At 38.8% G+C, this 15405-nt stretch overlaps 1 protein-coding gene across 1 annotated transcript; it reads right to left on the bottom strand.

Moving 5' to 3' along the window:
• LOC112172624 (TOM1-like protein 2) lies at positions 1-3142 on the bottom strand. The gene is made up of 4 exons (XM_024310024.2): positions 2982-3142; positions 2278-2802; positions 1387-1656; positions 1-839 (listed from the first exon to the last, which is right to left on the bottom strand). Exons 2-4 carry the CDS (start codon positions 2770-2772, stop codon positions 405-407), a joined length of 1200 nt encoding a protein of 399 aa, XP_024165792.1. The 5' UTR covers positions 2773-2802; positions 2982-3142; the 3' UTR covers positions 1-404.
• Between the last annotated feature and the right edge of the window lie 12263 nt (positions 3143-15405).

Here is a 15405-nt window from a genome sequence, read left to right as displayed (position 1 = left end):
TTTCCGATTTCTGTCTTGTTCTTTATATCGTGCGGTAAATTCTTGCAGTCAGGAATTTCCAACATAATGCAGAAACCGGCATATAAGTGAGCAAAGAATGCCGGGGTCCAGGACTTATATTACACGAGAGAACGTTACGTAGAAATGTCAAGGAAGGTAAAGAAACTATTCATCTGAAAATGAAAAACAGAGAGAGAAAAAAAACAGTAGCAAGATGCACATACAGAACATAGTTGGGCAGAAGGGGCTTTTAGTATGCAGACAGCTGCCCCCAGCTGAAGTCCACATTCGATGCTTAAAATTACTAGTAATATTAATTACTAGAACCATAATCGAGGAAAGAGACTCCTCAGGGACTAGGATGGTCTGCTAGTATGAAGTCATTAGGATGGATGCAGCTTCCATCAATGGCCAACTTTTTCACTGATAGACGGAGTGCCTTCTTGTACAGAATCTTCTATTTTGGTTTCACTATGAATTCCCAGAGGAGCTGATGGGCCAACTTCAGAATCATTGGAATATTCAGGCAGTTTACCACCATGTTTTTGGCTGTTATCTAAATCCTCACGCTCATAGGGTTTAGAGCTTACTGGTAGTTCTCCATTTTGAGCCGCTTCTAACCCCTCAGGCCTGGTGGCATCCGGGTTTTCGAGCTGTTGGCCTCCAGAGTTTTGAGAAATTTCCAACTCCTGATACTTGGAAATAACTTGTTGAAGTTCTTCATGAAGAAATAGTGCCTCAAAGAGCATCCCTTCATCATCAGTAGTGGTTTCTATAATCCTCTGAATAACAGGCTGAGACTCCTTGCACTTTTCCAGCATGTTCATGGTTAGTTCTTCCTGCAATCAAACAAGTATTTCCATCAACTTACGTGTCATCTTCCGCTCACAAGCTGATCTTAGGAGTAGGTAAAAAAATTAAAAATTAAATATAGGAAAAGGTCAAATACTTCCTAGAAGAATTATTATCATGCGATTATATAATCATATAGGATAGCCGCACATAGAAAAACGTAGCCTAGAAGAAATACAACTGCTCTCCCTTACAGTCTGTACTCACATGTGCAGACAGGCACACCTATTCATGATGCACGGAACATGAAAACTCTTTCAACCCGCCCTAAACCATTTCTATCTTCTTTTTATATAAGAGGGATACGTAACTGTATTGTAGTTCCTTCAATGATTGTATACAAGTATTGTGAAAATGAGGACGCTTTAGACTAGAAATATGTCATTGCTAAGGAAGCGAGGCACTTGGTTCTATCTCAGGAAAGAATTTGATTAGAGAGAAATAAATAAAGGGAAGTCATATATACAATATATATATATATATATATATATATAGGAATTAGTATTGCTTTCCAATGAGAAGTCAGAAACACACCTTCAAAGGTTTTGGATCTGTTTCAGTATTCAAAATACTAGACAGCAGCTCCAGGCTATTGCGAGTTACAACAAGATACTCTTTTTTTTCCTCAACTGACAGGTAGTTATAGCGAAATTCACGGTCACTTGCATCATGAAATCCTGTGTCAGGTACAGGGTACCTTTCCGGGGGAGGCAGCGGCTCTTCCATGTATGATTCCAAGGTAGATTGCAACGAGGGCGAAGTCCCTCCTTGTGCTACTGGATGTGCTCCTTTTTCTCTCAAGATCTGCACAACATCCAGAGAAATAAGTGGGACATCAAATGTCACTTAAATGGCGATTACCAGGATTACTACAAGAAATTTGGTGGATGTAAACGATAATGAGAAATTTGGTGCAATGTTACTCTATCTTAGGAGAGGGAAGATGTAAAGAGGTCATAGTTTAGTGGGCATGCAGATCAAAAAGGCGATTTCATAAGTGGATGTAAACTAAAATCATAATTTATCATTCAAGAACCAAGACCAGATTATGGATCATCTTCAATGCAGGGAACTATATACTAGGCCATATGAATGTAAAACTGGAAAGTCAGGTCATAAATTGATCACAAAAAGAGAACAGCATAAGCAATGCTTTTTGCAACTTCAGTAGACTCATAACAGAAAAACAGCAACGAACAATGATTCTACCGCCCCAGAATGAAAACCAAAGCACTGCTGCTGGTTCAAAGGGCCAATCAACTCCTAATAAGGACCCATTTTTCAGAAGAAAACAGTTAGCAAGTCTAAATATTGATGTCCTTCAGTGACGCATAGCATAAGACCAGCAATTGTCACACAAGAAATGCTTTATACAGATATACATATAGAGAGAGAGAGAGAGAGAGAGAGAGAGAGAATGTTGACCATGTAAGTCTGACGAAACACAGGTAGATATGCAAGATCCTGAGACTCTCCCCAAGCCCTTATCAACTGCATAGCCCTGCGTCTATTTTCGCTATCAGTCTGCGGATTATCAATCATCCTAAGCATCTCATCCAACACCTTCTCCGACGCAACCTCGGAGAACACCTTCTCGCAATTCATAGTACACGCCTCCAACAAGTCCAGACTGAGCCTCTGTGTCACAACACTCTTCCCCGAAATCTTCCTCTTTATAACCCTCACAACTTCCGACCCACTAAACTCCTCACTGTTAATCATAGCACATATCCTCAAATTCAGGCCCCAATTGGGCTCCTCCATTGTCTCCAAGGTGGCCTCATCAATCATCCTCGATTCCGGAGTCGGGGTAGCCAGAATCTCCTTCACTTTGCCACTAACCATCCGACCCATTTGAGCTCCACTCGTCACCAATTTCTCGCCCAAGTTACCCAACTGACCTAAATTAAACTTGTCCATAACTCCACCAGCACAAAAAAACTCACAACCCTGATTTCATTTCACAAATTACAAACAAAACAAACACCCTCTTAGTCTCTGGACTCAAATTCAAAACTAAATCTTCAATGAAATGTAACTAAAATCGTAAACTTTTTACATTCAGATTGTCATTTTCATCAGAGACAAAAGCAGCAGATGGAATCAAGAGGTGAAAAGAAGTGAGGTACCTGCGGGGCTCCGGCGACGAAACACGGGGATGGGTGGAAGCGTTGATCCTTCTCTGGAGAGAGAGAGAGAGATGGGGATAGTCAAAACTGAAAGGGAGAGAGAGAATACGTGGCGGCAATAGAGGAATCGAGACAGAGATTTGCGAGGCTTTTGGTTTCGCGGCCTAGTGGGGTTTTTGTTTGGTGGGTTCTGATGCCACGTGGTTTCGGGTCGGGTCCGAGGGTGTTGGAATTCGGATTTGTGTCCGAATTTTATTCGAATTGATTAGAGGTATTGAGTGGTGAAAGGGATGGATACATCGACTTAAGCAACGTGGTTGCTCGTTATCCAAAATACTTATCGAGGAAGAAGAACTGAATGAACCGAAAATGGATATTTTGACTATTCTCATCTTGTTACCATAACAAATGTGAAGTGTCCCTATTTGAGAAAATGTTCATTTATTCAATAGCTATACTAACCTATTTACTTAAACATCTTATAAGATTTTCCACTTACCGAACAAATTACATACTTTTTACTATAATACTCAATAAGGAACTCAAGAAGTCATCGCCTCACATGAGACTTCACGGGACTTCAGTCACCGACTGCTGGAATCTAATGACCAATGACTGGAGTCGGGCGTTCGGTTTTATTGCCCCCCCCAATAATACCCAACAAACTTTTTATTGCCCACCAATAAAAATTTATTAGGTTTTATTAGGGGGTAATAAAAGTCTTCGACGACCTCTTTTAGAACCTCTGAACTGATGACCAGAGTCCCCCGTCTAATTTTATTGCCCCAATAATATACCTAATAAACTTTTTATTGTCTCCCAATAAACTTTTTGTTGTCCCTCAATAAAATTTATTGAGTTCTATTGGGGGGTAAAAGTCTCCGGCGACCTCTTTGGAAACCTCCGGACAGGTGATCGGAGTCCCCGCGTATGGTTTATTGCCCCCCAATAAAGTTTATTAGATTTTATTGGGGGGTAATAAAAGTTTCCGGCAACCTCTTGGGAAACTTCGGGTAACCTCCGGACCTGTGATCGGAGTTCGGCATGCGATTTTATTGCCCTTCAATAATATCTAATAAACTTTTTATTGCTCCCCGAATAAAAATTTATTGGGTTTTATTGTGAGGTAATAAAAGCTCTGGCGACCTCTTTGTAAACCCTCGACAACCTCAGGCCAATGATCGGGGTCCGGTATCGCTGACCGGTGACCGAATTCTCGTGGCCTATGACCAGAGTCTCGTGAAGTCTCCAATGAATTTTTAATTATTAGGAGGGCAAACTTATCTTTTTACATTTAAATGGGGTAAATGGACATACAAATCTTTTAGTGGAGTAAGTGGGACAACCATAACAAATAAACAAGTTCTACCACTAGGGCAAGTTGGGTTTACTTCTTGTGAAAAAACTCTAAACTTTATAATCTTACATTTGTACAAAAAAATTTAAAAAATATATAAAAATCACAGTGTGGCACAGGACCCACCGTGTCCGTACATGGCTCTACCCATGCTTCCAATGGAGCTTGCACTGTAGCATAGCTGCAGTCAAATGCAATACTTTTAGGGCCAAGCATACACTGATTTTAGTACTTGGCTGGAAGCTCTCATATTGAAGGGTGAATTACGTACTTTATTGGAGGCGTAGTTGATGAATGTATTTATAGGGTTAAAATTCACTGAGATTACCAAATACTTTTGTTAGAGAATTGTTAGAGCATCTTTATCAGACTCTTTATTTTAGCTTCTTAGCTATTTTGGAGAGCATGTTTAGTTTTTTATCTATTTTAGCAGCTGCACCAAACTCTTAAGTGGCTCTCTATTATAACTTTTAGCTATCTCGCTCCTAAATATAGAGAGCGAGATGAGACTCTCTATAATTTAAAACATTCATTTTAAGTTATTTTATGTAATTTATAAATACATTTGAACTCTTTAATCATCATTTAAAAATAATATAAATTCAAAATTAGCTAAAATAGAGAGCATTGATATAGACGTATTTCTAAAGTGGTTAGCCAAAATGACTTTCTAGCTAATTTTAACTAAAAAATGGTTAGCATTGCTAAAGATTCTCTAAGGGGATTTGTTTTATTACTTTTGCAATTTACCAAGTACTTCTGGTTTTCCCATAACTTCCCTTACTATTAGAATTGAAAGGGAAAAAAAAACCAACAGCAAAGTAACTGGCGCATGAGCGCCTTATCGATCACCAATTCACCATTATCTTCCAATCTCCCTTAGATATTGACTCACTGTGATTACCTTCTTAATTCTCAATGTATTTCGTTCGACAAATAGCAACATAATATACACTTATTTAAAGAGAATAATTTGTGGGAGGGAGGACATTTAATCTCCCCCAGGGCCTTTTTCACTTAGGCCATGTTTGATTCATGGATTTTAGGCATCAGGAAAGGAAAGTCTTTCCTTTCCTCTGTTTGGTAAGCACAGAATTTGGAAGCACTTTCCTGACAGAGGGGAAAATAGGGGGGAAGGTCTTTCCACTCAAGACCCATGGGATTGATTTTCCCCTCTTCTTTCCCAGCATTTATGACTGCAATTTTGGACAATAATAACCCTGATTCTAATATTGATTGCCTAACTTGCTGTGCTATGGAAAGATTTGTAAAAGAGTTAAGTTTTTAAGTGCCTTACTTGCTATAAGTGAATATAATCCCACTTTTTGAACTTAATATAGTATTATTTTCTGCATAATATTATCCTATAATAGTGAATTAAAAATAATAAACTTCTAGACTATAAGCAATATTATGAATCTGATCTCTCTTTTGGTTAAGCCTTATGAATCTAAGTTTGTATATTAACTTCTTGTTTCTTTATGAATATTGATCAAAAGCTGGACTAATATTAATTTCTTTTGCATGTTGCATTATATATGTGATCCTTGTTTATAGAAACATGTTTGCTTTGTGATATGAAGGAGTCTTGTAGATTACTGGTGCTTTTAACTAGCAATATTATGTTTCTGAGAAGTACTAAAATGTTATTAGTTGTGCTGATCAATCAATGTTATTTGGGTTCTTAACAAAAGTGATATTTTTGTTCATCTACTGTGTTAATTGTTGTACGAAAGGCCTATGAGTTGATTTAGTCTTGATTTTTCTATCTTGTTTGCTTTGTGATAATTATATCAAATTGCCTAGTGTTGATTGTTTTCTTAATGTATAATTCTTGCTCTTTCCAAACATTTATGCTACCATGAATGGTGTAAAAGATATTTAGGTCTGTTTTCTTTTATACATAGGGTTTCCTTACATATTTGCACCAAATCACATCCAAATGAGCCATCAGGAAGCCTACTGATGTGCAACATCCAAATGTTGTTTTTATTTCAAAATACAAGGGTATTATTGAAACTTAGACATATTTTTACTTTCTTTTCCTTAACCAACCAAATACAGAAAAGGAAATCAAATGGTGTTTCCTGGATACTTTCCCTACTTTACCAAACACAAGAAAGGAAAACTAACAGGAATTTTGATTTCCCACCTCTATAGGAAAGACAAGAGAATTGATTTCCCTTCCGTGAACCAAACGAGGTCTAAGATTAAAAGGCCATCATTCTTTAGTCTGCAACTGAGAATTAAAAGTATATATGTGAATGCCAGATCAATATGATCGATTGCAGAAAATTATTGATCCGTTATTTTGCAGTAATTAGGTGAAGGTGGATAGATCATGATCATTGATTCAGAGTGCTATGTGAAAATTCAAGTTGTTGGCTCAAAATTCTGAAATTGTGTTTGTGAAACATACATAATAGGGATGGTGCAATTTTATTGTTCCTATTAAATTATTGATGCGAGGACAAAATTGAAAAATCGAGGATAAAAATATAGTGTTAGGTACATTAAGATATTTATTGGGTACATGGCTAAGGCTGTCAATGAATCGTGTCGAGTCGAGTTTGTGTTATATTAAGGTATTAAATTTTTGGAATTTTAAAATGGACTGTTTATTATTGGATCATTGCAACATTACAGAGTAAATTACAAATAAGTCAAGCAATAATCTTCAAAGTTAAGAAATGATGCCCCTACCTTGTACACTTTACACCTTACTTATAAATTTGAACTCAATTCAGTTTATTACCATGAATTTTAACTGAAAATCATATTAGTTGAATCAGTCAATGATGTTTTAATTTCATCAACAACACCTTCTGATATATACATTTTTTTTTTCATCGGAGGCTCTCAAAAATCAGTGGTCTGAGGTGGCTGCCTTAAGCGGCACACCTCAGGAATGGCCTTGGTAACAAGATCCTCGTGGCTGCTTATGAGCAATCTAAAGATGATTAATATGTTAATAGCAATCACCACATGATAACCACGAATCTGGGACCCCTAGCCACAAAATTGAGGGTTAAGAGTTTGCAATCAATTGATGAAGAACTTAATATAATATGTTTGAAAAGCTAATATTTTGTTAAAGAACTTTGGAACATAACATAACTAAAGATGTTGTGGACAAGACTTCAGAACGAGAGATCTCGTGGCCATGATGGATGGTGTACAAAAGTACAAAACCATGCTAACGAGGTACCTTACAACTCATGCTCATAACATGAGGTGCCTTCCAACATTTGGAGTTTAATTGCAACTTAATTTGCAAGTCATTTGTCTGCTAAAATGCAATTACTTTTACAATTACGATATTTACTGTTGTGAAGTTAAATCCCTCACTAAACCTAGCATTTGTTACCCTTAATTGATTATTTTATTTTCTTTTTAAAAAAAATTGTAAAAAAATAAAATAAAATAAAATGGAGAGCATCAATTCCATTAAAACACCAATATCAACACATTAGACATCATCGTCTAAAATCACGATTTACGAAAGCCCACGAGAGCAAAATAACAACAAACACAAACTTTTTTAGGGGTTTAAGAAAAGGCGAATGCCCAAACTGAACCTCTGAGCACAACAAGGAACAAATTAACAGCAACAGTCAGTCAATCTCTGTCTTTGCGATGGTTTCCCTATCCACCTGGTTCCCATACATAGCCCACAAGCTCGAATATTCTACCACTATCAGCTGGAAGGTCTCTCACTCATTCTTACTCTTACCCATTTCTCAACTTGTCTTTATTGTTTTGATTAATCCGCTTCTGGGTTTTATTTATTAAGGTTAAAGCATCAAACTTGCAAAATGGGGACTTTTTAATTTTGGTAAAGAAATGGTCTTTTGGGATTTATGAGACCGGTTTGCCTCTTCTGTTGTTGAAAGTATGAAACTTGATGGATTAAATCATTGAATTGTGTCATTGGGTACTGTTTTAATGGTGGTTTATTGTGTTAAGATGTTGTTGTGGATAAGGGTTTGGTACTCTGGTTGTGGCTTTTCTTAATAATTGATGGGTTTTTGCAGTGGCATTATTATCATCGATATTGATTTCGTAATTGTTCTACAAGAGAACTTGTAATGTATAATTTTTAGTGTTATATTGCTGAGTGGGTCGGAGAATGTGTTCTTGAAGATGCATTTCTCTCAAAATTTCCATTTGGCCATTTCTGGTTACTGTTTTGGGGCACAATCTCATAAGTACAATAATGCGCTTATTGTACTCAAGTAAGGCACTTTTGCCTCTAGCACATCTTCATCATCATCTTTCAGACGAAGATGATCATTTTCAGGATCAAGACTACGGACGATCATGGGGGTGCTTGAAGGTTTGACCTTGTCAAAATGCCTAAGCATCTATCGACACGATGCTCAAGTTTCAAACTGAGACATAATCGTGTTCTCCCATAATCCTTCATCTCAAAATCGGATTTCAAGTGTTCAGCGGTTTCCCTTAACTCTTTAAAGGCTTCTAATGAAGATCATGTCCAACATGAACAGTGATGGAATCCGAAACTTGTTATGGAAACGCGTGGGCATATCCCTTCCCAATCAAGTAGTTATTTTAGCGAGCGTTTCAACCTCTTTGTAAACGCGCTCCGTGGTCTAGAGCCACTTGACTTGGGAAAATGAAGTTCACCATGAACCTTCATATATATTCCGTATCTAGATCCCTATAGAGATCATAGAGATACGTAGTGATCACATTTGTAAGCTGCATGTTCAGTTATTCGGAAACTACCAAACTGATAGGGTAGTGGAGTGCAATGACATCCATTACGAGAGAATATGTCTCATCGTAGTCGATTTCAGGGCGTTTTATGAGAAGCCTTGAGCCATAAGGCGAGATTACCATATCTTTTTCTCACTACGCTTTCTAACGAAGACCCATTAGTCAATAGGTTTTATGTTAGGAGGTGTTGGCATCACTAGCTCGAAAACCTTCCTCTTTGTTAGAGAATCCATCTTAAACTGGGTCGCAAAATTTCCATTTAGGCCAAATTTCTCTATGTTGGCATTCATTCATCAACGGAGCGTGGTTCGATATCATCTGACTCGACAAACTCATGCACAATGAAATGCGCAACTACATCATCAATTATGATGGAGTTTCTATTCCACGTCTCATGTACACTAGTGTAATTTTCATAGAGCTCTATATTCTCAGGAATAGGTTTTCACGTTGAGGAGTCCCCCAACGATAACCATAACCCTGAAGATTCTCATTAGACGGATTTTGAGTGTCGATGATCAAAGGATTGGAGTTGCCAAAGCATCATTCGAATCTACGAGCCTCCCACGCATCCTAGCTGGGGCCATGGTCTGTAACTCCATAGTGCCACTCTCTTTAGCGTTGGCGCCATGCTTACCTCCGTGTAGGGTGGCGCTACGTCCTCTCGTAGGGACGTCCTTCCTTGCAGGCTTGTTTGCAGCATATTTGTGTGATCTCGTCACTTTAATAGGGATCGAGATGAGACATAGTGGGGACATGCCATGATAATTCCTGTCGTTCCTGCTGAACATCCGTGTTCTTATCTCCCCCTAACGACGGGAAGACTGTCTCATCAAAGTGACAACCCGCAAATCTAGCGGTAATGAGATCGCCTTGCAAGGGCATTAAGTGACGGACTATTGTTGGAGTCTCAAATCCAACGTAGTTGCCCATTCGTCTGTAAGGACCCATCATAGAATGCTGTGGCGGCACAATTGGCACATAAATGGCTCACTCAAATATGCGTAAGTACGATACTTGTACCCAGTCACTAGCTGTAACGCAGAGGTATATTGAGTGGCGGTGGGTCGTAGACGAATTAGCATAGCTGCATGCGATATTGAATCACCCCAAGAGGATATAAGGAGATTGGTGCGCATTACCAATGTCCGAACTACCATCGTAGTCGTTTCCGCAAGGCCATTTGGGTGTGTACATGGGAATGTGATGTCCAACATCAGTCCCATTGCAATATCCATTGAAAGTCTTTCGATGTAAACTCTCTAGCATAGTCAGATCCAATTGAATGAATAGGATGATCCGGGGAGTGAGCCCGTTGTCATATGATATGTGCTAGGAGTGTAGCATAAGTAGCATTTATAGGTGGACAATGGCATAACACGTGACCAGAGTGTTTGCGTGTCAACCAACATCATGAAATATTTAAGCCTCCGCAAGTTGGTTGAATCAATCCACAGAATCCCCATGGATTCTATGTAAGAACAGAATGAGTATGTTCATTTCCTTTGCATAGGACGGTCTTAGTCCTAATTTCCCTAAGGAACGGGCTTTGTAAAACGAGCGAGAGGCTTTTGAAGTAACCAATGAGAATTTTGGTTAGGCCTAAGCGTCTGAAACGCTATTTGAAGCAAGTTGGTGATTGCAGCATCACCTGGGGCGCCATCACCATGATGGACGTTATCCATGGTGTCATGGATAGGGACTGTGCCAGCCCCAGGCTGGTGATGGACGGAGGCGGTGTCCTAGGCAGCAGCTTCGGTCACACTTAGTCCAGAAATCAACTTTTGATTCATGCTTCGTTTCGCTCTAAAGGAATGATGTCCATGTGAAGTCTTTAGTAGACGGGTCATCATATCATGACTAGGATGATCTATCCTGTCGTGACAAAGCCAATATGTGTCTAAATCCAAGAGATCTTCTCTTATAACTTTATTGGATTAATAGCTCGAATAGTGACATAGAATCCACTAGAGAGAGACATAAACTTCTCTAAGATGCGCCATTGTTGGCAATCATTAGAGGTATTGCAAAGGAACTCATTTCCGTTCTCTACATGCGTTTTCGCATGGAATCCGTTGGCTATTCATAGGTGTGATTCGCCCTAGAAGCGTAGAGAGTTTCTGTGACAGTAATTAAGGTGTCATTGGGCAAGTGGAACTTGGGCTATTCCATGTCCTTGAATTAATACTGATGGCCCAGCCATCGTAGTCACAAAAGTCATATATTCAGAATCAAAATGGAGTCATAAAGAACTCGAAATTTTATTCATAAGCCAACGGAGTTACATCTTTGTCTCTTTGAGTAAACAAAATCTAATCCAAAATGATAGCTAATGCAAAACAATGGTAGTCGTCTAACTTCTTTCGGTAATTCAAAAATAAATGTGACCAGGTGAGTAGAGAGATGTCGGTGGAGCAAGGCTCGCTTAAGTACCACTAATCTTAGAACCTTCCTAGACACTTACTTTGAGTGAGCCTACTTTGAAGAAAAGCTAACCATTGGCATTTACTACAAAAATATATGGCAATTGCCTATTACATCTCTTGGAAAAATAAAGACTTAAACAGAATTGGCAATCTATTGATCCCAGCCAGATTTGTAGTCTTCAACCCTTCACTCTAGATCATCTTCTTGATCTTCTTGTTCCATATAGTGAGCTTATCTTGCTTCACAATATGCTTTGTAGGCGGTGACATTTTCTCCACGAGCTCTACAAATGTGTGCCCAATGATTAGACATTCCACAACGAGAACATACATCTCTTTGCTCAAACTCCATTGATTGAGGTGCTTTGAAAGCGTCATTCAGATGGCTCTTAGTGTTGGCGGCGCCACCAACATGGCCAGAGGAGTTGCCTCCCTCTCTCTTTCCACGTTTACCTCTTCGGTTCCGTGTTCGCCTATTTTGGCGATTACATTCCCAAGTAGAGCGATTATATGGACCAGAATGTCCAAATGTATTCCTAAGATTAGGGTTTCGCTCTTGGCGCCCTCTCTTTGGGGCGCGACTATAATTGGATTCTGGAATATGCTCTGTCCCCATGGATCTCGAATTATAGTTCTTGACAAGGATGTTGTCATGCTTTTCAGCTACATTCATAGCTCCAATGAGCTCATGAAACCTTATGATTCGTCTTGCAGTAATATCGATTCGATAGTTCTTAGCAACCATCAATGCAGAGATGGGGAAAGTAGAGAGAGTCTTCTTAATCAACATCGCATTTGTGATCTCTTTACCACAGAATTCCATTAAGCATTTAATGCGAAGTGCTTTCGAGTTGTAGTCAAGAACTGACTTGAAATCACAGAAGCGGAGGCTATGCCATCTCACTTCTAGGTTAGGAAGCAGGGAGTCACGGACGTTGCCAAATCTATCTTCGAGTGAGACCCACAGCCTTCTGGGGTCTTCTTCATTCATACACTCGTACTGGAGCGAATCATCCATATGACGAGTCATTAGGATGATGAGTTTCGCCTTATTTGCCTCTAAGGCTGATCTATTTGCTTCCAAAGCTTGAGCTTGCTCAACAGTTAGCACGTCCTGTCTAGGCTCGAGAATCTTATCCAAGATTCCATCGGCCTTGAGATGCTGGCGGATATCAAGAACCCACCTGTGATATTCAGAGCCAATTGTTCCCAATGGAGCAAAGTCCAATTTGTTCAGGTTACTCATCCTGAAAAAGAACAAGAAATTAGGGTTACTTTCGGAGCGGAAAAAGGCTACCACGAAAATAAATAAAATTTCTGAGCGTAGTCGCTTCCAAGAAATTAGGAATTTCCAAGCGTAATCGCTTCCAAGAAATTCAATTCCAAGAGGGGTTGGATTAGATCAAAACAATGATGTTTACGGTCGATCGTTTTATCTCAACAAACTCTAAGTTTGGAGAACTCTACAAGCTCCAAGTTTGGAGTGAGCACAAACCCCCACAGTTCGGCTTAATTTGGTCTCTCCTATGATAAAGAAAGGAGGGTAGAAGAAAGTAGGTTGGAAGTCCCCGAAAAAGAAGAGAGATTGAATTTAAAAACTCTAAAAAAAGGGGAACGTTTAGTAAAAAATACCTCGAAATAGGTCGCCGGAAAATGGCCGGAAAAGTAGCCGGAAAGTCGCCGGAAAAGTCGTTGACCGGGGGTGCTGACGTGGCTGTGCTAACGTGTCAGTGGGTCCCTGTGCTGACGTGGCTGTGGGTCCTCCTGATGACGTGGCAGTGGGCCTGCGTCAGTGGGCCTCTGCCTTGGGCTTCTGGGCTTCTCTTCCTTTCCTTTTTTTTCTTTTTCTTTTCCTTCTTTTCCTTTTGCCGGTTTTTCTGCAGGACTTTGAGTCGGCCGATTTAGCAAGTTTTTCACCGGTTTTTGGACTTTTTATTCCGGTTCCCGAAACTTCAGATCAAGTGGCTTTTGATACCAAAATTTGGTGGAAATTGGAGGTCCAAAAGATGGTGAACCGGTGGAATATTTGCTGCGAGTTGTATGGAGCTTCCGGTGGTCGGTTCGGTGAGTTTCCGGCCGGTTCTTGGGGTGGGGCCGCCGGTTCTGGACTCCTGGGATCGAGTTCTTCAAGGTGTGAGGTGGAGGCAGAAAAGGCATCAAGGTTTTATATTCGGATTCAAAGTTTTTAGCTTCTTGAATCAGAGTTTGGCTATTTGTTTTAGGGTTAGGGCTTCGTGCTGATAACGTGTTGTAGAGAAACTGAAATTGAGAGGAAATCGCTGTGTGTTCTCATTGATAATAGGGGCCTGTTTATATAGAGGATTACAATGCATAGAATCTCAATCATACAAGGAAAGTAATCGTACATTGAATAGGAATCTAAATCCTTCTAATTTAACCCTATTACCACTAGAGCAAGTAACCTAGAGTTTGGGCCAAACACAAATTAGGGTTTACTTGAACAAATACAAATTTATCTTAATTAGTTTTAATTATCCTTGAACTTTAATGGAATGAAATAATATTTTACACTATTAATACACTACATATATCTAATTAATACAAATATTTTCAAGGTTTTCTTACCCTATTGATTGATATATGCCCATATGCGCATATTTACGATTCTTTATTAATATGCTAAATTGAAGTAACACATAAGGTTTTCTATATTTATCATTCATCTTAAAACCCAAAATTTATTCAACATGATTTTAGGATCTTTCAATTTTAGCGTTAGTACAAGAAATATTACACCTAAATTTTCTTAATTATACTAATATATATATTTTTTTGGGCAAAAGATTGTGTTATTTTTAGAGGATGACTAGAAATGAATATAATTTGTTAGTTAATAAAGTTTGACCCTCCTAAGAGAGATTTTTGGCTACGCCACTGGATGCACATATCACATATGTTTGTTTATACAAATTTATAATACATACCTTTCGATTATATACATTTTTTTTTTAATCGGATGCTCTCAAAAATTAGTGGCCTGAGGTGCCGCTTAAGACAGCGGCACACCTCAGGAATGGCCTTGGTAACAAGATCCTCATGGCCACTTACGAGCAATCTAAAGATGATTAATATGTTAACAGCGATCACCACATGATAACCACAAATCTGGGACCCCTAATGATGCGGGAAGCGTGAACACGATAGTAAGGGGCTCCGTCAAGCGTCGAAAGCCATATGAGATGAGCTAGAATCCACTAGCAATTACGGGCACAGCTGTAAGAAAGATAGAGAAACTTCTCTAATATTTGAGTTTTTATTGATAACTTGAATGAAAATTACAATCGAATAGGTGCCTTATATAGGACACATAGAATAAACCTAATACAACTAGAAAACAAAAAGAACAATTTATTGTAGACTAAAACTAGGAAACCTAATTAAACCTGATTAAATAAAAATCGAAAATAAAATCCTAGATACTAAAGAATATTACGCTTGGAGTCCCAATCAAGATTTTGCTCGAGAATCCCGATATATCCAAGAGAGTAATTTATGATTAATTCCATTATTAAGAAGCCTATTTGAATACCAATATCCAATATTCAAATCATTCTTCTTAATGTAGAGACGCTTCTTTCTTTTCGAGATTCTTTGTTGAAATTGGCTAAAATCTCGTCCTACATCAGTCTCCTCCACTTGAAAAGAATCGACCTCGAGTTCCTCTTAAATGCAGCTCGATCATTAGTAGGAATAAAACATGATAAGCCATCAACTTCAATATTTTCGAAATTAAAAGGTATCACCATGAATCCAATACCGTAGACAAGTTTAGAATAAGCATCTTGAAACTTGAACTCCTCCACTTGAAAAGGAATGGGCATTGACTTCTCCTTGGGTTGATCTTGAACACAATTAGGCATGCATGACATGGATATCGGTG

The sequence above is a fragment of the Rosa chinensis genome, chromosome 6 (assembly GCF_002994745.2).
Source record: "Rosa chinensis cultivar Old Blush chromosome 6, RchiOBHm-V2, whole genome shotgun sequence".
NCBI lineage: Eukaryota > Viridiplantae > Streptophyta > Magnoliopsida > Rosales > Rosaceae > Rosa > Rosa chinensis.
Note: the sequence above shows the minus strand (reverse complement) of the source record. Positions and strands in the feature narration are given on the sequence as shown.